Here is a 24290-nt window from a genome sequence, read left to right as displayed (position 1 = left end):
ATTATTGAACAGCAGTGCCCAAGGATCAGTATTAGTAGGTGCTTTAGTTATTGCTGAATGTATCACTCTGCAATGTATTGACCAAAGCAGAGAGGTGTGATCCTCAAAATGACGCATGATACAGTGGATTTTAAGAAGACATGAAGATAATGTGGGCGGCACGGTGGCACAGTGGTTAGCACTGCTGCCTCACAGCGCCAGAGACCCGGGTTCAATTCCCGCCTCAGGCGACTGACTGTGTGACGTTTGCACGTTCTCCCTGTGTCTGCGTGGGTTTCCTCCAGGTGCTCCGGTTTCCTCCCACAGTCCAAAGATGTGCAGGTTCAGGTGAATTGGCCATGCTAAATTGCCCCTAGTGTTAGGTAAGGGGTAGATGTGGGGGTATGGGTGGGTCGCGCTTCGGCGGGGCGGTGTGGACTTGTTGGGCCGAAGGGCCTGTTTCCACACTGTAAGTAATCTAATCTAATCTAATCTAATAATGAAGAATCCTAATTAATCATGCTGGTCCCAAGTCTTAGTCCTGTGATAACTGGGTTAATCACAGATTCATTCAACTGTGCAGACAATTTATCCACTTCAGGGTGAAAGTGAGGACTGCAGATCAGAGTCTAGATTAGAGTGATGCTGGAAAAGCACAGCTGGTCAGGCAGCATCAGCGGAGCTGGAAAATAGACATGTCAGGCAAAAGCACTTCATCAGGAATTCATCAGCCCTTCATTCACTTCGACTGTACATGTTAATTAAAATATTACCTTTTAATCACAAAGCAGTGAAGATTGCTGTAAGAGCAATGAATATAAAATGATGACTTTCTTTAGGTTTGGTGATGCAACACATTGAGGTCACTGAATAAAGTTGTACCTCCATGTAAAATGCCTGCAGTGAACTTTGTTTTAATAAATATTATTATATTCTCTATTTGAATACCTATGTTATTATGAATTTTCTGAAAAAGATTTGAATGAAACTTGACATGAAGTACGATAATAGAGTCATAGTCATAGAGATGTACATAGGTAACTATCTTTGGAATGTTTATCGATATGCAGTTTACCCAGTCAGGATATCTACTTAATAAAAACTGATATTTCTCATCAGTGTTAGACAAGTACAAATTATATCAGATGATAAGATCCAGAGGAAGAAAACTGCAACTGTCTTAAAGGTGCTTTGACAATTTACTCCCCTTAATTGTCAAAGGTAGTGTCTGATCAATGAAGAGTTAAGTAAAATCACTATGAAGTTCCAGCTGTAAGGCTGTACTCTCATTAGAGGAAGAGGACAGATGGTGAGTTTAACCTGATGGTCACCATGCCATTGATCAGGTCCCTTCATCAGCAGAGGGAGGAGGGGGCTGAGAAATAAATAGAAGGATGGGCTTGGGGAAAGGTTGGTGAGATGGCAATAGGTGGATGCAGGTAGGGGGTGATAGAGATTGGTCAGTGGGAAAGGTGGAGTGGATACGTGGGAAGGAGGATGGACAGTTAGGTCAGGTCAATGAGGTTGGGTGGAGCGGGAGGGCTGGACCTGGGATGAGTTGAGGAATGGAGAGATTTGGAAGCTGGTAATTTCTATGTTGAGGCCAGTACATGTGATCCAGGGTAATTGGCAAGTTGCATCCAAAATTAGCTTAGTTACAGGAAACAAGGATGCTGGTAGAATTAACAGTATAGATGAGAATGGGGAATGAAAAGTAAATTTGTGGTTGACTGAAGGAACAGGTCTTGGTTACAGGAGGACATGAATGCATTGCTCCAATGAGCACATCAGTAGCAGATGGAATTTAACCCTGATAAACGTTAATGAACTTTAGAAGAAGGAACAAGACAAACAAGTGCTCACATGAATGCTAGAATACTAGGAAAGACAAGCAGGAGGCTGGGAGAACACAGCAAGCCAAGCAGCATCAGGAGGTGGAAAAGTCAACGTTTCCAGTGTAATCCTACTTTAGGAAGCTCAAATGGGACTTGGTGTCCTTACTCGCAGATCCCGAAAAGGTGGCAGGGCAGATTAATAGGATAATTAAGAAGTCATATGCAACACTTACAATTTTTAGTCAAGGCATAGATTACTCAAGCAGGGAGCTTATGTTGGACTAATACAGGATTTAGTACTCAAGCTGTGGCCTATTTGGTGTGCAGTTCTGATCTCCATATTACAGGAAGAATGTGATTGCAGTGGAGTGCAGAGGAGATTCACCGTGATGTTGCCTGGGATGGAGCATTTCAGCTATATAAAGAGGTTGGATAAGCTTGGATTGTTTTCTTTCTGGTAGAGGTGGTTGAGAGGGGACTTGATAAGAGGTGTACAAGATTATGCGAGGCATGGACAGAGAGAATAGAAAGCTGCTGCTCCTCTTAGTTAAAGGTTCAATATCAAAGGAAAGGTAAGGTGAAAGGTAAGAGGTTTGGAGGGGAGGTTTTCACAAAGAGTGGTGAGTGTCTGGAGTGCACTGCCTCTGCGGGTAACATCGCAACTTTTAAAAAGTACTTAGATGAGCACTTGAAATGTCATAACACTCAAGGCTATGGATGTAGTATGGGAAAGTGGGACCCATGTAGGTTGTGAAGTTTAAATGATCCAGACTCAAAGGCCTTTTGTGTACTATGTGATTCTATGCCTCAGGTGAAGGGCAAGACCTTCATGGTCACCTCAGCAAATGAAGAAATTACAAGGCTAGCAGAAGGCATGAGTGAAAAATATGTGGAAAGTTGGTGCACATGATTCCTGGGTTACTGGGACTGTCTCTGGGGGAGGTTGCCCCTGTATGAACTGGACAGGTTTTACCTGAACAGATCCAGGACTGTGTTCCTTGTGGAGCATTTTGCTGGTACTGTTAGGGAAGGTTTAAACTATCACAGCAGGTGTCTGGGAACCAGAAGAAGCATGTGTACTAAATGCTGGGAGGTGCCAATAGCAAGCAAATAGAGAATAGTAAATCAGTAAGTGAAGTTGGAGTATTGAAGAAAGTAGTGAGTCTAAATCAGGGTTACACTGCATATATGTGCAGGTAAGGAGTACAGTAAATCAGATTGGAGAGTTCAAGGCATGGTTTACCATGTGGAATAATGATGTTGTGATAACAGAACCTTGGCCGAAGGAAGTCAGGACGTTGTGTTAAATATTCCTGGGTGTAATGTGTCCAGAAAAGATAGGATACAGGAAAATTATGGCAGGAGGGTGGCAATTTTGGTTAAGCAGAGTGTTGTACTGCAGGAGAAATAGATGTTTCAAAGAGTTCAAGGATAGAATCAATTTGTCTCGAACTAAGGAATAAGGGTGCAATTAAATTGCTTCGTGTAATATATAGACCAATCAGCTCGTGGGGAGGATATGGAGGAACAGATCAGCAGAGAAATTATAGACAGGTCTAAATATCATAAAGTCGTAAAAAATGGAGGTTTTAATTATCTGTGAAGGGCATAGTCTGAGAATTATGGCCAGAATTATGGAGTTCAATGTAGCTAAGTGTGAGGTGATTCACTTTGGTAAGAGTAATAAAAAGATGGGGTACTGGGCTAATGGTCGGATACTTGGTAGTGTGGAAGAGCAGAGGGATCTTGGTGTCCATGTACACAGATCTCTGAAAGTTGCCACCCAGGTAAATAGTGCAGTGAAGAAGGCATATGGCGTACTGACTTTTATTGGTAGAGGAATTGAGTTCCGGAGTCCTGAGGTCATGCTGCAGTTGTATAAGACTCTGGTGCGGCCGCATCTGGAATATTGTGTGCAGTTTTGGTCGCCATACTATAGGAAGGATGTGGAGGCACTGGAACGGGTGCAGAGGAAGTTTACCAGGATGTTGCCTGGTATGGTAGGAAGATCCTATGAGGAAAGGCTGAGGCACTTGGGGTTGTTTTCATTGGAGAAAAGAAGGTTTAGGGGTGACTTGATAGAGGTGTACAAGATGATTAGAGGGTTAGATAGGGTTGACAGTGAGAACCTTTTTCCACGTATGGAGTCAGCTATTACAAGGGGGCATAGCTTTAAATTAAGGGGGGGTAGATATAGGACTGATGTTAGGGGTAGGTTCTTCACTCAGCGAGTCGTAAGTTCATGGAATGCCCTACCAGTAGCAGTAGTGGACTCTCCCTCTTTATGGGTATTTAAGTGGGCATTGGATAGGTATATGGAGGATAGTGGGTTAGTGTAGGTTAGGTGGGCTTTGATCGGCGCAACATCGAGGGCCGAAGGGCCTGTACTGCGCTGTATTCTTCTATGTTCTATGTTCTAACATTCAGGAGATGTTCAGAAGCACCTCTACACACAAAAAGGGGTAGGTGTATGGAATACTCTTCTGCAAATGGCAGTGGATGCTGGATCAGTTGTTAATTTTAAATCTAAGTCAGGTAAAGTTTTGTTAAGTCAAAATCATGGTGTCATACAGCATGGAATCAGACCCTTCAGTCCACCCAGTCTACGCTGAAAATAATCCCAAAAGAAACTAGACCACCTGCTTGCTCATGGCCCATGTCCCTCCAAACCTTTCCTATTCCAATACATTTCCAAATGTCATTTTTAAACTTTGCCATTGTGCCCACATCTAACAATTCCTCAGGAAGTTCATTCCACAAATGAACTACCCTTTGTGTTAAAACTTTGCCCTTCATGTCTTTTTAAAATCTCTCTCCTCTCATCTTAAAAGTGTGCCCCCTTGTGTTGAAATCCCCCATCCTAGGGAAAAGACATCTACCATTAACCCTACCTATAACCCTCATGGTTTTGTGAACTTCTAAAAAGTCAACTCTCAACTTCCTGTGCTCCAATGCAAAAGGTCCCAGCCTCTCCAGCCTTTTCTTATAATTCAACTGTTCCATGCCTGGCAACATTCTGGTAAATCTCTTCTGAGCCCCCTCCCGCTTACTAATATCCTTCTAAGAACTGGGTAACCAATATGGGCCAAAGACAGGTATAGGCATTTAGGCCACAGATTAGCCAGGATCTTATTGGATAGCAGAAAGTGGTTATGGTAGGGGATTTTAACTTTACACAGACTGGGACTGCCACAGTGTTAAGGGTTCAGAGGGAGAGGAATTTGTGAAGTGTTGTACAAGAAAATTTTCTGATTCAGTGTGTGGCTGTACCTACTAGAGAAGGTGCAAAACTTGACCTCCTCTTAAGAAACAAAAGCAGGGCAAGTGACTGAGGTGTCACTGGAGGATCACTTTGGGATCAGTGATTATAATTTTATTAGTTTTAAAATCATGATGGAAAAGGATAGACTGGATCTAAAAGTTAAAGTTCTAAATTGGAAGAAGACCATTTTTGACGGTACCCTGTATAAGGCAAGATCTTTCAAATGTTGATTGAGGGCAGTTGTTCGCAGGTAAAGGGACGGCTGGAGAAAATGGGAAGCCTTCAGAATTGGGATAACAAGAGTCCAGAGACAGTATGTTCCCGGTAAGGTGATAGGCAAGGCTGATAGTTGTAAGGAATGCTGGATGACGAGAGTAATTGAGGTTTTTGTCAAGAAAAAGAAGGAAGCATGTGTCAGGTATAGACAGCAGAGATTGAGTGAATCCCTCAAAGAGTTTTAAGGCAGTAGGAGTACTTAAGAGAGAAAGCAGGTGGGTAAAAGGGGGATATCAGATAGCTTTGGCAAATAAGGTTAAGAAGAATCCAAAGGGATTTTATAAATACATTAAGGACAAAAGGGTAATGGAGGGGAGATTAGGGACCCTCAAACATCAGCAAGGCAGCCTATGTGTGGAACTGCAGGAGATGTGGAGATACCAAACAATTATTTTGGATCAGTACTTACTGTGGAGAAGGGCATGGAAGATATAGCATGCTGGTATCTTGAAAAATGTCCAAATTACAGAGGAGGAGATGATGGATGTCTTAAAATGCATATAGGTGTATGGTAGAATTCTGTGGGAAGGTAGGGAAGTGATTGCTAGGCTTCTTACTTAGATATTTGCATCATCGATAGTCACAGGTAAGGTGCTGGAAGACTGGAAGTTGGCTAACTTGGTCCCACTATTTAAGAAAGGTAGTAAGGAAAAGCCAGGGAGCTATAGACCGGTGAGCCTGACATTACTGGTGGGCGGGTTGTTGGAGGGAATCCTGAGGGACATTATGTACATGTATTTGTAAAGTCAAGTCCTAATTAGGGAAAGTCAACATGGGAAATCATGTCTCACAAACTTGATTGAGTTTTTGAAGAAGTAACAAAAAGGATTGATAACAGAACAGTAGATGTGATCTATATGGATTTCAGTAAAGCATTTGACAAAGTACCCCATGGGAGACTGGTTTGCAAGGTTAGATCTCATGGAATACAGGGAGAACTAGTCATTTGTATACAGAACTGGCTCAAAGGTAGAAGACAGAGGGTGGTGGTGGAGGGTTGATTTTCAGATTGGAGGCCTGTGACCAGTGGAGTGCCACAAAGATTGGTGCTGGGTCCATTGCTGTTTGTCATTTTTATAAATGATTGGGATGTGAGCTTGAGAGGTATAGTTAGTAAGTTTGCAGATGACACTAAAATTGGAGGTGTAGTGGACAATGAAGAAGGTTACCTTGGATTACAACGGGATCTTGATCAGATGAGCCAATGGGCTGAGGAGCGGCAGATGGAGTTTAATTTAGATAAATGCGAGGTGCTGCATTTTGGGAAAGCAAATCATAGCAAGACTTATGCACTTAATAGTAAGGCCCTAGGGAGTGTTGCTGAACAAAGAGTGCAGGTTCATAGCTCCTTGAAAGTAGAGTCACAGGTAGATAGGATAGTTTGGTATGCTTTCCTTTATTGGTAAGAGTATTGAGTACAGGAGTTCGGAGGTCATGTTGCGGCTGTTCAGGATATTGTTAGGCCCCCAGGGTTGGAGGATTTGAGCTATAGGGAGAGGTTGAATAGGCTGGGGCTGTTTTCCCTGGAGCATTGGTGGCTGAGTGGTGACCTTATTGTGGTTTATAAAATCATGAGGGGCATGGATAGGGTAAATAGAAAGGTCTTTTCCCTGTGGTGAGGGAGTCCAGAACCAGAGGATATAGGTTTAGGGTGAGAGGGGAAAGATATAAAAGAGACCTAAGGGGTAACCTTTTCATGCAGAGGGTGGTGCATGTGTGGAATGTGCTGCCAGAGCAAGTGGTGGAGGCTAATACAATTGCAACATTTAAAAGGCATCTGGATGGGTATATGAATAGGAAGGATTTGGAGGGATATGGTGCTGGCAGATGGGACTAGATTAGGTTGGGATATCTGGTCGCATGGACGAGTTGGACTGAAGGGTCTATTTCCGTTCTGTATATCTCTACGACTCTATGGTTAGACCCAGCTCAATATGGTCTGGGCACCACTCTATAGGAAGGATATGAATAAATTGGAGAGAGTATAGAAGAGACAAAAATAGTTAAAGGGTTGAGACACTTCAGTTACAATGATTGATTAGAAAAGAAGGTTAAGAGGAGATTTATTAGAAATTTTCATAATCATGAGAGGTCTGGCCTGAGGGGACATTTCTGCTCTGAAACAGATCAAGAGATAGAGGCCACACATTTGAGGAGATATACAAAAGAAACATTTTTTCCACAAACAAAAACAAAAATAGAGGCAGACCAAGACCATTCAGTCCTTCAAGCTTGTCTCCGCCATTCAATACGATCAGGGCTGATTGCTAACTCAGTACTTTGCTCCCACTTTCTCCCCCACTTGAAGTATGGGTGGCACGGGTGGTTAGCACTGCTGCCTCACAGCGCCGGCGGCCCGGGTTCAATTCCCACCTCAGGTGACTGTGTGGAGTTTGCACATTCTCTCTGTGTCTGCGTGGGTTTCCTCCAGGTTCTCGGGTTTACTCCCACAGTCCAAAAAATGTGCAGGTAAGGTGAATTGGCCATCCTAAATTGCCTGTAGTGTTAGGTGAAGGGGTAAATGTAGGAGAATGGGTCTGGATGGATTGCTCTTCAAAGGGTCGGTGTGAACTTATAGGTCCTGTTTCCACTCTATAAGTAATCTAAAGTCATTTAATCCCCTCCTACACTACTTGATCCCTCTCCCTAGCTTCCTACTGTGCCTTGATCCCTCCTCCTTGCACTTGGTTTCTCCTCCATTTGCCTCTTTACCCTCTCACTGTTCCCCCTTCTCTACCCCTACCCTTGAACATAAATCACCTCTCTAATCCTCCCCTTGATCCCCTCCCTATTTGCCCCCAGATCACCCTCTCTATGCTCCTCTCCTACCCCTCAATCACCCCCTGTTTCAACTCCAGTTTGTAACCCCTCCACTGACCAAATTCCCTGTTTAGCCCTCCAAAACCATATCTACACTGCATCCACCAGTACCTCGATCCTTCTCTTTACTCCCCTCACCCGGCCCCAAATTCCCTCTCTACCCCTCCCCCTTTAGATCTCCCTCTCTACTCCTCCTCCCCTTCGATCCCCCAACTCAACCGTCTTCCTTGCCACTTGATCCCCCCACTCCACTCCTGCACACTCGAACCTCTTCCCCACTCCCTCCTTCTAAATCCCCCCTCTTCTCCATCCACCCCCACCCCTCTGCCTAGCCCTCAAACCCCCTCTCCCAGCCCCTCGGTCTCCCTCTCTAGCTCCTCGACCTCGCTCTGTGAACCCTAGAGTCCGCTGTACAGCCCCTCCTCTACAGTCTCCCAGCCCCTCGATCCCCCTCTATAGCCCCTTGATCCCCCCCTCTCTCTGCAGTCTACCACCATTCAAATCCCCATTCCCCAGTCTGCTAGCCCTTGATTCCCCTGTCTAGCCCCTCGACCACGTCTTCCACAGTCCCTCAGCCCCTCGATCCCCCTCTATAGCCCCTTGATCCCCCCCTCTCTCTGCAGTCTACCGGCCATTCAATCCCCATTCCCCAGTCTGCTAGCCCTTGATTCCCCCTCGACCACGTCTTCCACAGTCCCTCAGCCCCTCGATCTCCCTCTGCACCCCGCTGGATGCCCCTTCCTGGCCTCCCCACCCAGTCGGTCCCCCGACCCTGCACAATTCCCCACTGTCGATCCCCCGCTTCCCGGTCGCAGTCCATTGGTCAGCCCTGAAGCTCCATTCCTCGGGCTGATTGGTTGCCCGTTTCCATGCCTACCCGGCGCTGATTGGAGCGCACCGGTTAGTGACGTCATGCCCCGCCCACGGAACGGTCATTGGTCGGCTTGGGAGGCAACGCGTGCCTCCGATTGGTCCTTGTCCCTGGGCCCATGGTCAGTTGATCTGATCTGATCTGATCTGGTGCAGGAGGATGGAGCGTGCAGCTGGGTGAGAATGTAGAATGTATCATATTATATACAGAAAAAAATGATCATATGCAGAATAAATCATACAGCATATTCTATACAGAGAAAGTATAGTATAGAATAGATCATAGACTGTATGCTATAGGACATGCATTGCGTATATCAGAACACAGCAGATACTGAGTATCGCATGGAGAATATTGTTGAGAGGTTTTAGAGGGGCTTGCATCGAGCAGATTGGATATTTATATAGGTGGTTATTGTTACTAGAGATTGTAATCGAAAGAGGGCAATATATCTAAAGCGTTATTATACTTATCTAGACATTGATATAGAGAGAAGGTTTTATAGGGTGATATATAGAGGATTTTATTTATACATATAGGAGTTATATATATATATATATATATGCATAAGAGATATGGTATATGAAGGGTGATACAGGTTGTTTATATGTATATATCAATTTATATAGGCAATAGAGGACAGCACAGAACTAGATACAAGTCTAAAGCTTCCTGTGCTGTAAAAGCTATTTCCAGTGGCCCTATAAAACACTCCCAGGACAGGCTCTTTGTTGATTTAACTCTCTCTTAGAGTCATAGAGATGGACAGCATGGAAACAGACCCTTTGGTCCAACCCGTCCATGCCGACCAGATATCCCAACCCAATCTAGTTCCACCTGCCAGCACCCGGCCCATATCCCTCCAAACCCTACCTATTCATATACCCATCCAAATGCCTTTTAAATGTTGCAATTGTACCAGCCTCCACCACATCCTCTGGCAGTTCATTCCATACACGTACCACCCTCTGCGTGAAAACGTTGCCCCCTTTTATATCTTTCCCCTCTCACCCTAAACCTATGCCCTCTAGTTCTGGACTCCCCAACCCCAGGGAAAAGACTTTGCCTATTTATCCTATCCATGCCCCTCATAATTTTGTAAACCTCTGTAAGGTCACCCCTCAGCCACCGACACTCCAGGGAAAACAGACCCAACCTGTTCAGCCTCTCCCTGTAGTTCAGATCCTCCAACCCTGGCAACATCCTTGTAAATCTTTTCTGAACCCTTGTCAAGCACTTGTCCTCAAGGATAATACAATAATTGTAAGAAGTGTGAATGTAGACTGACTAAATTCCACTTCCTCACCTTACAAGGGTGCTGTTGCAGTCTGATTCTTCCTGAGCTGAAATGAAGCAGTTTAGCGCACACTGTGATGGAATCTAGAGCATTCCTTAGCCCTCAGCCTCACACTATATTAGCTGGCTCATCCGTTGGAAATTTGTAAAACATACATCTGTTTCAAAAAGCTCTGGCATTAAGAGAAGTGGGACACTTCCAAGGAAGTAGAGTAACTTTCCTAATGTGTGCATGAATTTCTTTGCAGTAGTGTGCAACTGGCATTGAGGATTTGGACAAAATCAAGTAAGAATACCCAAATTACAGTCTGTTTTCATGTCTGTGGCAGGGTGAATGTTGGGTTTGTGTCAGGTTTGAAGGATGTGTATTTCTACTGTTCACAGGTGTTTGCGGAGAAGAGGTGGCCCTTATAAAACTGAACCAGCTACAGATTTGACTAAATGGCGGCTGTCTAATGTTGAGGGCAGACAGACGTGGAAGTATATTGACTACAGAGAAACAGAAGACAGGCAACAGACAATGCTGGAGCTACATTCATTGGGGCTTGACACTGTATGTACTTGTATCATTAAGAGTTTCCATTTATTCTGTTTTCAAACCTATATAGACAGCCATAATGGGTGGCATCGTGGCACAGTGGTTAGCACTGCTGCCTCACAGCACCAGGGTCCCAGGGTCAGTTCCAGCCTGTGTGGAGTTGCACATCTCCCCGTGTCTGCATGGGTTTCCTCCAACAATCGAAAGATGTGCAGGTCAGGCGAATTGGCCATTTTAGGTGCATTAGTCAGAGGGAATATGGGTCTGGGCGGGTTACTCTTCAGAGGGTCGGTGTGGGCTGGTTGGGCTGAAGATCCTGTTTCCACGCTGTAGGGAATCTAATAAAAAATCTAATAATGTGCATCATTTTACTTACAAATGAGGCACTAAAAGAGCAAAGTCTAGATTCGCATTGATGTAAAACCCCATTGCTGTATCTTTCATTTTCTGAAATGGTTGGTTTGACAGAATGATACAGAGTAGGAGACCACCATTGTGCCTATACTATCCACTGAAATCCTTTCTTTGTAGCTCTGTAAATGTGTCTCCTTCATCTACATATCTTTTTTTTTTCTTTCAATGCTGCAGTTGAACTTGTATCCTTGACCCTTTTCAGGACGTGGATTCAGACCACAGCAACTCATTGGATTAAGAATGTTTCATTGTGCCACCTCTGTTCCTTTTGCTGATTAGTTTAAATCGGTGTCCTTTGCGAACTGACACGTCTGTCACTGAAGCCAATGTCCCTTTATTTCCTGATATCAAAACTGTTCATGATTTTTCTGAGCGCCCCAATCAATTATCCTGACTTTCTTGGTTTGAAAGCACATCTTTTAGTCTCTTAACATAACTTGGACGCCTGATCCCTGATGTTAGAGAAAATCCACTTTGCAATTTTTCAAAAGGCATTAATATCTTCCAAAGTCACTGTCCAGAAGTTGTTGAAACACTGTTTTTATCATCAACAAAGGAATCCCTTTACCTGAGACTTTGATGTGGCCCACCTTGTACTACCTGAGTGATCTCAGCTGGACTCCCCCATGATGTCAACACCCTCACTAGTAGTTTTAATTTTGTATGTTTTCATTTACAGTGAATGCTTAAGCCATTATCCTATTGGTGTGTTGGGATAAGTGTTGGTAGTTCCCTGTTGCGGTGTGATCACCAGGAATTAAATATTAATCTCCAGGGCAACCATGTCCCTGTGAGTAACCTGCATTCAAAAACATTGTTTCACTTGCCTCAACAATTTTTTGACAGCCAAAAGTCAACATTCAATCAAATAACAGATCGGGATGTAGGCTCAGTTTGGCTGGAGATGAGGAATAGTAAGGGAGAAAAGTCACTAGTGGCAATGTCTTCAGGCACTCGAACAATAACCAAAATGTAGGATGGAGTATTCAAAAAGAAATGTTGGATGCTTGTGCTAAAGGGATGACAATGATCATAGGAAATTCTAATCTTCATAGACACTGGAAAAAACGGATTGGTAATGGCAGACTGGATTAGGAGTTCTGAGAATGCTTTCAGGAGAGTTTCTCAAAGCAGCCATTTCAGAACCAAACCGAGAGTAATTTCTATCAAGTTTGGTATTGTGTATTGTGACGGAATTAATTAGCGCCCTCAATAAAGGCACCAGTATGGAACAGTGATCTTAATATGATTGGTGTTTAACTTGAAAGGGAGAAGAGAAGGTCTAAGACTAGTATTTTAATTTTGATTAAGGGCATGGAAGCTGAGCTAGCTGAAGTGAACTGGGATACTAGGCTAGGGACTATATTCAACAGAGAAGAAATGGGAGACATTTAAAGGGGTGTTTCAGATCACTTGGAATAAGTATAATTTTACACTCACAAGAAATAGAAGTGGTAGCCCCACCATCATCCCTAAGGAATTTGAGGAATGCATCAATCTTAAAGAAATGCAGATAACTGCACAGAGAGAAGTCAGATGATTGGAATAAGAAGGGCATAAAATGACTAAAGTAACTTAACCAATGACAGAAGGTTAGCTACAAATGTAAAAATCGATAGCAGGAGTTTTTACAGGTATTCAAAAGGAAAAGGGTAAGTAAAGTGAATAGAATAAGTGAAGCAAATATAATTAATCCATTTAAGAGGAAAGGGAAGCAGGCAACTACTGACCAGTTAACCTGCTGTCAGTTCTGGGGAAGGTAACAGGTTCAATCATTCAGGACGTTAATGCTCAAATCTCTATACTCAAAGCCCCCTGCCATCTGTACATTGATCTTGGGAACGGAGGGCTTTGTGTATTCACTCCTGTACACATACCTTTAGAATGGGGGACAATGGGGTTTGAGTTTGAGCTGCAGTGAATATAATTTCTGTGTTGGAGTAAAAAAAATCCAAGTATTTCATGCCTGTTTTTCAGAGTAAATTTACCGGGAATTTACCAAGAGCTGCGACACCTAAAGAGGCAGTTCTGCAGGGAATGACATTTTATGCAAAGCTACAGGCTGAGGATGGACATTGGGCTGGAGACTATGGCGGACCCCTATTTCTTCTACCAGGTTAGTCAAGAAAGTTACGGAAACAGACCATGGATACATTGCTGATAGTCATGCTGGTTTCTGATCCCATCTACACTAAGGGAAAAGTTTGCAGAGCAAGCGCCCCTGCAAACCCCACACTATCAGTGAAGAAGGACTAACAACACACTGGAGAATGGAGGCATTGGGATATGATGTGTAGTGCACTGAGCCATTATTTCAACTGCTTTTTTCTGTGTATCGCGCTACATCACACCCTGTAAATTATCGGGAAAAACAAGGAGTGGAAAGGAAGGGTAACATTATCTATTTTCTTGAGGCTTTCTCTCTAGTCTGGGGAGATGACTTGCATATTTTCTGATGCCACTTCTGACTTTAGGAAATGCTGACTTCAGATAATTGTGGGGCTGTCCATCTTAATCCCAGAAAGATTCATTCAGTCTTGGGTTGAATATAATTCACCCTAACGTGAAAGCAAAAATGAATTTTAAAGATGAGTAACTTTGTTGATGATTCATATCTTTTAGGGCTACTGATTACCTGTCATGTGGCCAAGATATCATTGTCAGAGGCTCAGAGGAAGGAGATGGTTCGATACCTGCGCTCAGTACAACTTCCCGATGGCGGATGGGGGTTGTAAGTATCAATCAATTTGTAACAAAACACAGAATAGGGAGATGGGGTTTGTTCTAATGTTAACTGGTCTTTTATTTGCACCCCTTTGGTATCTTGGGATGAATTCTAGTCTCAACTAGAAGGTGATGGTAATCTGGAGCTCACTGCCTGTAAAGGTGGTAAAGAAACTCTCACAACATGGAAGAAATATTTAGATGTGCACTTGTGAAACCACGACATACGAGATGCAACTTAAGGATTTTGCTCTTTCTCTACTTTGCACACAATTTATTCCAGTTAATGTGGTCTTAAACTTTCCTGAAATTTGGTTTCATACTTGATCATCTACCTCTCCCTGAATGTATGGGCCAAGTGCTGGGAAAATGGGATTCAAATAGTTAGGTGGTTATTTCTGACCAGCACAAACCTGATGGCCAGTGGGCCTTTTGCTGTGCCTTGGAGCTTAATAACTCTAAAAGACACTTAGGCTCAAGGATAGACAGCTATTAAGGTTCAATGATGACTTGAATTGCTGTAATTTCCAAAGAATATATGATACATATATAATGCGATAGTTCTCATGCAATCTCGCATTATAAAAAAATCGCGCAATAGCCACACCATTTAAATTAATGGGGCCGGAATTGTGTTATAGCTATTACAGGTAAGGACAGTTTGCGTCCTACAAATAACGGTCTAAGTTCTTCAACCTCGTTGAAGGAACACACGTTATGGCAGAATGGACAATAGTCTACGATAGCAATTCTGGCCTGCAATCATTATTTTCAGCAAGGAGCGCCCCTCCCCGCCCAGACAAGTGATCCGGTGAAAAGGAATTATCATGGTATCTTCAAAGGGACTAATCTCCGGATTACTCCCATGCTCATATTAGTGAACAAAGGAATAGAAGAGTAGCACAGATGAATATGTGGGCTGGAATGAGAGTGCAGGAGGGACGCTTTCAATTCCTCAGATTCTAGGATTGTTTCTGGGGAAGGTGGGAATTGTACAGGTTGGATAGGTATGGTATCAGGAAAAGGAATGGTATCAGCATCCTAATGGGAGTGAGTCTATTGCTGTTGGGCCAGATTTAAAGTAGGTTGATAGCAATACTCCCTCTCACTTTTTTTTTCCTCCTAGTGCTGAACCTGCAAGGTGTTCCAAAACCAGCAAGGGGATGGAATTCTGACAAGTAGTTCAGAGGGGAGAGAGACCAGTGATTGAATTAGAAATTAAAACCCTAGTGAATTACTCTCGATGACAGAGGAAATATGGACCACGTAAGGAAGAAGTGAGTTTAGTAAGACTAAATTGGATATATTTCAGTGCAAGTAGCCTGGTTGAATCAGGAGCTATTATTGCAGCTGAAGAGTACAGTTAAGACGTTCACTTTTAAAATAATTAATGTGATTTGACAAGAAGAGAAGGCTGGGCAGGTGATGTCTTGCATGTGGGAGCTGGTGGAAGCTCAGAGTGTAGGGAGGTTGAGTGAAAACTGACCACAGCCACGGTGGTCCAGAATTCCATTCAGGTAAGGTGAGAAAAGAGAAATAGAGTAAAAATATGGTCGAGCATAGTTAGGGGAGTAGATACTGTTCACTGCAGCAATGCTGAATTGCTTACCTGGGTGTCGTCTCTTCTGAGCTGCAGAGGAACTTGGAGTGGGAGGGGAAGGATCCAGTTTTTGTTGCCCACACAGGTATCAACAACTTTCCAGGACTGGGAAAGAGGCTGTGTTGAGACATTGCAAGCAGCTCAGGGCTAAAATTAAAAGTAAATTTAATAATGTCTGGAATACTTCTCCAGCTTACCAGGTACAGATTGGTGTAGGGTAAATAAGATGGTGTAGGGCAGAAAACTCATGGCTGAAAGATTGGTGAAAGAGAGGTGGGTTCTGATTCATGGCACCAGGAGGGAGGAGGTCACAATGTTGACCAAGGAATTGATTATAGCAGTGAGGAGAGACTATATCTCATACGCATCATCAAATGAGACCATTTGAGTCGAATAAACCAACACAAAAAGGGCAGACAGGCTCTTGAGTGTGTACTTTCACCCTCAAACATTCAGGGAGAGGTAGATGATCAAGTATGAAACCGAATTTCAGGCAAGTTTAAGACCACATTAACTGGAATAAATTGTGTGCCAAAGTAGAGAGAGAGCAAAATTCTTAAGTTGCATCTCAGAAAATGTTTTCAGCCAGTATATAGAAAGCTCAACAAGGGAGGGAATGTTTCTGGACCTAATATTCAGCACTGAAATCTGCCAGGTGGCATTTTGGAGTAGCAATCGTAACTCAGTTAATTTCAGGATACTTACAGAAAAGAATAAGAACAGGTTGCAAGTAAACGTTCCAAACTGGGGAAAGGCTAACTTTACGAAGATTGGATATAATTTGCCCCAAGTGGACTTGGTGTAGCTACTTATAGATGAAACGGTGTCTGAGCAGTAGGAGGTATTCAAGAAGGAAAACAACTTCTGTAAAGACAAAGAGTGGGAGCAAGAGTAGAGAACTCTGCATTTTGTGGGACAGAAAGGGTGCGTTTAAAGGGGGGTGAGAGGAGGAGCAATGACAGATGCAGAGGCTCACTACAGCAGAGTCCCTCAGAAGAGTGTAAGAAAACTTAAAAAGAAACTTAAGAAAATTAATAGAGTGCATGAGAAAATATCGTTGGGTCCAATTAAGGTCCAATAAAGTAAAGAACAGAGCCCATTGGGGACTATTGAGGTAAGATGTGAACCCTGAAGACATGGGAACAGATCTTAATGAATACTTTGCACAATGGAAAAGGACGACACAGGCACAGATATCAGGGCGGGGGACTGTGACATGTCAAAGAAATTAAAACAGTGAGGAGGTACTAGTGGGGGTTAGCAGCCTTAAAGATGCATAAATATGCAGGCCCACATGATGTAAGGAGGCAAGGGAAGAGATATCATGGACGTTAGATGTCAACATACTGTTATGACAGGTTGTATTTGACATACTTACTGGAGTTCTTTGAGGACATAACAAGTGTGGTGGATTGAGGAGAGCAGGTGGATGTTGTATACTTGGATTTCCAGAACACGTTCGGTAAGGTGAAGCATAAAAGATTCATCCACAACATAAGAAAGCATGGAGTTGCGGGGAATGTACTAACATGGTTGTCCTCTGCTTAGCTGCTTGTCCTAGAAGCTCATTTGACTCGTGATGTTTAGGAAAGGGAACTGGCTGCCCAAGCCAGCCTGTGATCCACATGTACCTCCAGTCCCATGCTAATACAAAAGCATAAAACTGCACATGCTGGGAGTCTGAAATAAAAGAGCAGGCAGTGCTATGAATACTGAGTAAGCTGGCAGAGATTTGTGGACAGTAGCAGAGTTAATGTTTCACCTTGACAAAATTTCACTAGAACTTCACATATTCTGCTGGACTGATGTTTCATGTCCTGTTCCAAAATCATCCTGGTTGTTTGGCATAAGCAATAAATGCCATGCTGCCAAATATACTCCAGAATTGAGCACCTCCAGCTGGGGTTACTGACTAATGCAAGACAGAAGTCATCCTGTTGTACACTGCACAAAGATTGGAGTTAATCCGAAAGGGAGATGAACTGTTGATTTTTTTTGTTGTACTAAATACCATTGAAGTTTCTGAGCTGTCCATTGACTCTGCTTTGCAATTTTACCAATGCCAGAATCAATGCTGGTGCTCAGAAGTTAATGATAAAGATGTAACTTCTCTCATCTTCCCTGTTGTAGACTTGCCTATACCCTCAAGCCAAATGTTGACACATGTTTTGATTTGAATCCTAGGCATGTGGAGGACAAGTCAACAGTGTTTGGAACAGCGTTGAATTACACGGCCTTACGAATACTAGGTGTCGGACCAGATGACCCTGACCTGGTGCGGGCGAGAAATAACCTTCATGATAAAGGTCAGGCTTCCAAATAACTAATCACAATGTGCAAGGAGCTTTCTTTTTGCTGAGGGTTTGTAGCTGCCTGTGTTGAGCGGATTACAAACATAAGGAACATTGCTCCATAACAATCAGTAAAAATTAAAACTCTTGGAACTCTCAACAGTCACCTCCCTAATTAATTTGATATAATAAAATAGTTTAAATCATGAATTTGGGAAAAGCAGCAGTTTTTCTGCAACAACGACAAACAGAAAGAAAGAGTATCAACCTGAACCTGGTAAGGTTTTCTAGAAGTTGAATGTAGCTTGAATTAGCACAGTTAAGGAAAATCCGATTTATCAAAAGCTGAGAGCAAACACGGCAAGGAAATGATACCAAGAGGAAGCAAAAGATGGCCAGGAAATTACAATGAAATAGTTCTGCAGCAGGAATTGGACATATGAATCAGGAGGGGGCAGGCGGAGCCACAGGGCAGGGCCAGGGAGTGGAAAGATGAGCAGAGAGGGCAGCTCGGGCTGCATCTGCATTGAGGCTTGAGACCAGCAAGGGTGACTCCCTGGTGAGAGGGTGGAGTGATGTGGTGTATCAAGCTTAGGGAACAGTGGAAGAGGTATCCGAGCCTGGGGGAGGATGTGGGAAGGGTCTGTCCTCCTGTATGGAATGAGGGCCAGTGGAGACAGTCAGCCAAGTTAAGAATGATTAACGAGAGGCCTAAGTGACGTGTTAATTCTGTCCACACACGGGTCCATCTGAGGGTGTTGGCTGGCAGGATCCATACAGGGCTTGGAATTTCCCTACAAAATGCCAATTATCCTCAGAAAATGCAACTCAAACGGAATGCCTTTACATTCTCTGAAAGAGGATCAGCTCAGCCCGCAAGATCACTCATGTCCCCTCACAATAATTGGACATGTAAGTGAAGTTTCCATTACAAATGAACAAAAAAATGCAACATTATTATTTCCACAATAAAAATGCCCCGAACTCCCTTCTGACACTCGGTGCATAGTTTCCATGTGAGATACCAGTACATTAATGAGAGTGGACATATGAATAATGTGAAGCCAATGTAACGTGAAGTATTTACAAGTAAAATTTCATTTGAAATACACCCGTGCCACCTTTGTACTCTCAGGCCTTGTGTAAACAGCAATAGTGTTGGACTGGGAAGCTTTGGCTTGTGGAGCATCCCTGTTTGTCCAGGAGGCTGCTATCAAGGCCCACCTGCAGCTTGTGCCTGATGGTGGTTTCAGCACGGAATAACATTTCCGTACTGTCTCCCCTGAAATTTGGCAGCAGTTTAACTTTTAGCTGAAACTGCATGAGGACCAGCAGAAAGCAAGAGCATGGAATTGACATCCTCTTCCTGTTTGGGCGTTGGGAACAAAGCACTATGGTTAAAATTCCACCCAGTCTCCACCACCCTCTCCCAGCTTATTCTTTCCATGGGCTCCATTGTCTGCTTCCTGAGTTGTCCTACAGTTCCACCCCACCCAATTTTGAACGACCCAGTTTCTTAAATAGGAATATCGTATTTTGTTCCAATAGAATTCCTGCCTGTTTTGATTCCGCTGATATGACTGACTGCTCAGTGCTGTTCGCCTCCTGCTCTATCTCTCTTCCCTTTCAGTCCTTATATATGTGTCAGCTCTATACTCATTCTCAAAATCCTCTTTTTGCATCTTACCAGCCCCAGCTGATCAGAGCACTGAGAAATTCATAAAATTCCTACAGTGTGGAAACAGGCATTTGACCCAAGTCCACACCAACCCTCCTAACAGTATCCCACCCAGACCTATTGCCCTACCCTATTTCCCCTGACTGATGCACCTAGCCCACACATCCCTGAACACAGTGGGAAATTTAGCATGGGCAATTCACCCAACCTGCACATCTTTGGAATTATGACCAAGGTAGACCAGTTACATTCTGTCTGATTGAAACTTTAGTTTGGTTTTACTTGTTCCCTTTCCATATCTGTGGCATTTGACACGATCAGCTATGCCATCCTCCACTGCAAATCTCTTTACATGGTACTATTTATTTCTATCTAGGATTGTCCTCTACCTTTCCCTTTCAGTCATCCACGTGCCAGTCCTAAAGTGATGAACTACAAGCCTAAAGTGAGATTTAATATTGACCAACATCCACTCTATTTTTGGCTCTTGAGTCTTCGATTAACAATGATGGAGTTCGACATTAAAATGGTGACCTGGATGTGGATGCTGGGTTCATCTTTCTTGGGTTCAACTCTGCTCACAAACTTGGTTACGTGTGAGCTAAAGTTTCCTTCAGAATACAGTTCTGCTCTAATGCACCGGTTCTATTCTCATGCAATCCCATGTATTAAGAAAATCGTGTAATAGCAACACTATTTAAAGTAATGGGGCAGGAATCTCAGTATAACCAATACACAATTTAAAACTCTGCACCTGAGAAACATTGTCCCCAATTTGTCAGTTGTGTTATAGCCAATTTCTGTGTAGCAGAATGACCTGTTTCATCAAGAACCAAAACAGTGTGCACCTGTCTCTTTTTCAGTGCTCTCCATCTGTGTTCTCAAGCTAAGTTCCTCTGAGCAACATCTCTCCAGAATGGTCCAGAATCAAATTTCAGAATCTGCATCCCATCCAGCATCTAACCTACTTAGTCTTTCCTCAATGTTAACAGTTGCCTCTGCAGCACATTTCCTCTTACTGAAATCCTTATTTGTGCGAATCTGAAATGAATGAAAGCTTTCTCTATTAATTTATTGCCCCATAATCCTCGCTCTTCATAAAATGAAACCTGCATACAGTGTGTGAAATGATTTGTACCTACAAATGTTTAGTAAGAGTTAATAATTGTCTACAATGGGTTTCAGGTGGTGCTGTTGGAATCCCATCCTGGGGTAAATTCTGGTTGGCAATTCTTAATGTCTACAGCTGGGAAGGAATGAACACCTTGTTTCCGGAAATGTGGTGAGTCTTGATCAGCAACTGAGAACGCTTGTTGTTTCTGCAGAAGGATCACTCCACCCGAAACATTAACACTGATTTCTCTCCAGAGATGCTGCCAGATCTGCTGAGCTTTTCCAGCAATTTCTATTTTATGTCTGATTTACGGTGGCCACAATTCTTTTGGTTTTATTTGCTCAATGGTTCATGTTTGTGCAGTCAGTTTGAGAACAGGAGATACATGCAGTGAAAGCAAATAGTAATAATGACACAATCTCAGCTTTAGCATGAAACAAAATTGGATGAAAGCAAGAAATTATTTCTAATTCCTTCATAAGTATATGACATCTCTAATGAGGGAGAATGTGATGTTCAATTCGGTTCTGTGTATTGAAGTAGGGTAAGCAACTTGAAAATAATGAACTCTCTCTAATTAAAATTGATGATCATAGATAGCCTTGGGATAAAAACATAAACTGCTGCAGAAACTCAGTAAATCAGGCAGCATCAATGGAGAGAGGAACAGAGTTAATGTTTCAGATAGGCTGTGACTTCTTGAGAACTGAAAGGAACTGGAAAATGATGTTTTTTTTTTAAAAATGCTGATAATGGAGAGGGGAGAGGAGTGGGTGGAACAGATGGTGACGTTGCCCAAAACAAAAGTCAAAGGAGTGCTAATAGTGGTAAGGAGAGATAGAGATGTCAGATGGGTATAAATGTTCGGTGTGTAAAGGAGAAAATGGGTCCAGTCTGCTGAGGGCAAAAAGATCCAAAGAAGACATGAGTTGGTGATGGAGCTGTATTGTGTAATGAAAATGGAGAACACAAGTCATGTTCTGAAAATGTGGAACTTCATATCGAATGTGAAAGGCTCTAAGGTGGTGTTCCTTGAGATTGTGTTGAAACGTTACAGCAGGCCCAGGACTGAAATGTTCGTGTGGTACCATGATGGTTTACTGAAATGGCAAACACCTGGAAGGTTGAGGTCATTGTTGCAGATAGAGAGGAGGTGTTCTATAAAGTTCCATCTGTGTTTGACCTCGCCACTGTAAAGCAAATGACATTGCAAACAGTGAATACAGTAGAGCAGATTGAGTGAAGTGCAGGTAAATCACTGCTGCACCTGGAAAGTGAGTATGGTTCTTTGGTAGTGAGGAAGGGAGCAGTGAGTGTGCAAATGTTACGCCTTCTGCAATTGCTTGGAAAGAGGCCATGGGTTGCGTGAAAAAGTGTTAGAAATGATGGAGTGGATCAGAGTATCATGGAGGGATCACTCCCTGCAGAGGGGAGAGTGTTTGGTGGGTGATATCTTGCTGGAAGTGGCTGAATTGGCAGAAGATTGATCCCTTGAATACAGAGACCAGTGGGGTGAGAAATGAGGGGAAGGGGAAACCCTACCGATGTTTTGGGAAGGAGGGGAAAGATGAGAGATGGTTCGGGCACAGTTTAGGGCCATCAGTGAAGAGAAATCCTCAGTTGAGGTAAAAGGCGTGTCGGAGGGAGCCCAGTGGCAGGTGGCATCATTGGAGCAAATGTGTCAGAAATGGAAAACTGGGAAGATGGAATGGAATCCTTTCAGGAAAAAGAGGAAGTGTAGTGAAGGATTGACTGGATTTCTGATTGTTGTCAGTGGACGTCCGATCCTCAGAAATTGTAACAGTGCAGTCAAGGAAAGGAAGGAAAGAGTCAGGGACGGACCAGGTGAATGTGAGAGAAGGATTTTCCAGCATTCACCATATGTTGCTATTATTTGATTGTCATGGAATTAGACTATGAATTCAGTTGACTCACCACGACCTTCTCAAGGGCAGTTGAAGGTGGGCATGAATTGCTAGACCGGCCAATTAATGCCCACATCTCATAAACAATATTTTTTAATAATTCATCGGTCCAATTGAAGAACCAGTTCAGACTGATTTACTGGAAAGGAGATCAAATTAAGGAGTGAAGTGGCAATGGGTGATTATTCACAGTTTAATTCTGACTCAAAGTGAAGGATTAGATTAGATTACTTACAGTGTGGAAACAGGCCCTTCGGCCCAACAAGTCCACACCGCCCCGCCGAAGCGCAACCCACCCATACCCCTACATCTACCCCTTACCTAACACTACGGGCAATTTAGCATGGCCAATTCACCTGACCTGCACATCTTTGGACTGTGGGAGGAAACCGGAGCTTCCGGAGGAAACCCACGCAGACACGGGGAGAACGTGCAAACTCCACACAGTCAGTCGCCTGAGGCGGGAATTGAACCCGGGCCTCTGGCGCTGTGAGGCAGCAGTGCTAACCACTGTGCCACCGTGCCACCCACCAGGAGGTGTGTCACATCCTGCAGCTTGAAAAAAAGAAAAGTTTGAACAAATCTTGGTTTGAAAAGATATGTCCTAAATATGGGGAAATTTGTAGAAAAGGAAACTCGGGCAAAAATGTATCTTTTAAAAAAACTGCATCAAAACCCACCTTTGACCGAATTTCTGGCCTTATTGTGCATGTCTCTGCCTGGTGTCAGTTTTCATCATATGTATTTTTGAATCGATAGAAGTAAATGTAGGTGTAGGCCATTCAGCCCGTCAGGTTTTCACAACTGTTCAACAAAATCACGGCTGCTCTGACTGTGGACCATACTCAGGCTGTGCCTAGTGGGGTATTGGAAGGATCACTACTTAGGCCTGAGTTTTCGTAAGATGTAACCAATAACTTGGAGGCACAGTGGCTCAGTGGTTAACGTTACTGCCAGGGACCTAGATTCAATTCCAGACATGGGTAACTGTCTGTGCAAGTTCTCCCTGTGTTTGTGCAGGTTTCTGCTGGAAACTCTGGATTCTCCCACAGTCCAAAGATTTGTAGGTTATGTGGGTTGGCATTCTAAATAGCCCCTTAGTGTCAAGGGATATGCAGGTTAACTGTTAACCGTGGTAAATGTGGAGTTACAGGGATAGGGTAGGGGGCTGGGTCTGGACGAATGCTGGGTTTGGTGAGGACCCAATGGGCTGAATGGCCTCTTTCTGCACTGTAGGGATTCTATGATTCTGTGACCGCATATGATACTTGCAAATTTGTAGATGATACACAAAATTTTTTCAGTAAGATTTGGACAGATTTAATGAATGGGCCACAACATAACAGATGGAATGGAATGTGGAAAAATGTGGACATTATCCACTTTAATAGGAGGAGCAGATATGTAGGGTATTTCTGATATGCTAAGAGGTTGAAAAGTGTAGACATGGAAAGGCACTGAGGTGTCCTTCTCAATAAATCATTGAAAACTATCATGAAGGTGCAGCAAGTTGTTCAAAAGGGCAAATGGAATGTTAGCCTTTATTACAAGAAGATTCTGGTACAGGAGTAGTCTTGCTTCAGTTGTATGGGAGCTTGGTGAGACTGCCTCTGTGGTACAGTGTGTGGTTTTGGTTTCTTTATCTCAGGGGAGATATTATTGCAATG

At 43.3% G+C, this 24290-nt stretch overlaps 1 protein-coding gene across 2 annotated transcripts in view; it reads left to right on the top strand.

The window, feature by feature from the left end:
* The first annotated feature begins 9105 nt into the window (after window positions 1–9105).
* lss (lanosterol synthase (2,3-oxidosqualene-lanosterol cyclase)) overlaps window positions 9106–24290 on the top strand; it is a 122207-nt gene continuing 107022 nt past the window's right edge. The window contains exons 1-6 of one of the 2 annotated variants that reach the window (XM_072578722.1): window positions 9106–9219; window positions 10724–10892; window positions 13269–13407; window positions 13914–14022; window positions 17800–17921; window positions 20770–20866. In XM_072578722.1, the coding sequence (XP_072434823.1) occupies window positions 9203–9219; window positions 10724–10892; window positions 13269–13407; window positions 13914–14022; window positions 17800–17921; window positions 20770–20866 (653 nt within the window). In that variant the 5' untranslated portion in view covers window positions 9106–9202. Of the gene's footprint in view, window positions 9220–10707; window positions 10893–13268; window positions 13408–13913; window positions 14023–17799; window positions 17922–20769; window positions 20867–24290 lie in introns of those variants that run through there. The other variant, XM_072578721.1, reaches the window with a different exon arrangement.

This window comes from Chiloscyllium punctatum, chromosome 10, assembly GCF_047496795.1.
Source record: "Chiloscyllium punctatum isolate Juve2018m chromosome 10, sChiPun1.3, whole genome shotgun sequence".
Taxonomy (NCBI): Eukaryota; Metazoa; Chordata; class Chondrichthyes; order Orectolobiformes; family Hemiscylliidae; genus Chiloscyllium; species Chiloscyllium punctatum.
The sequence above is the reverse complement of the archived record's forward strand: the minus strand, read 5'-3'. Positions and strand labels throughout refer to the sequence as shown.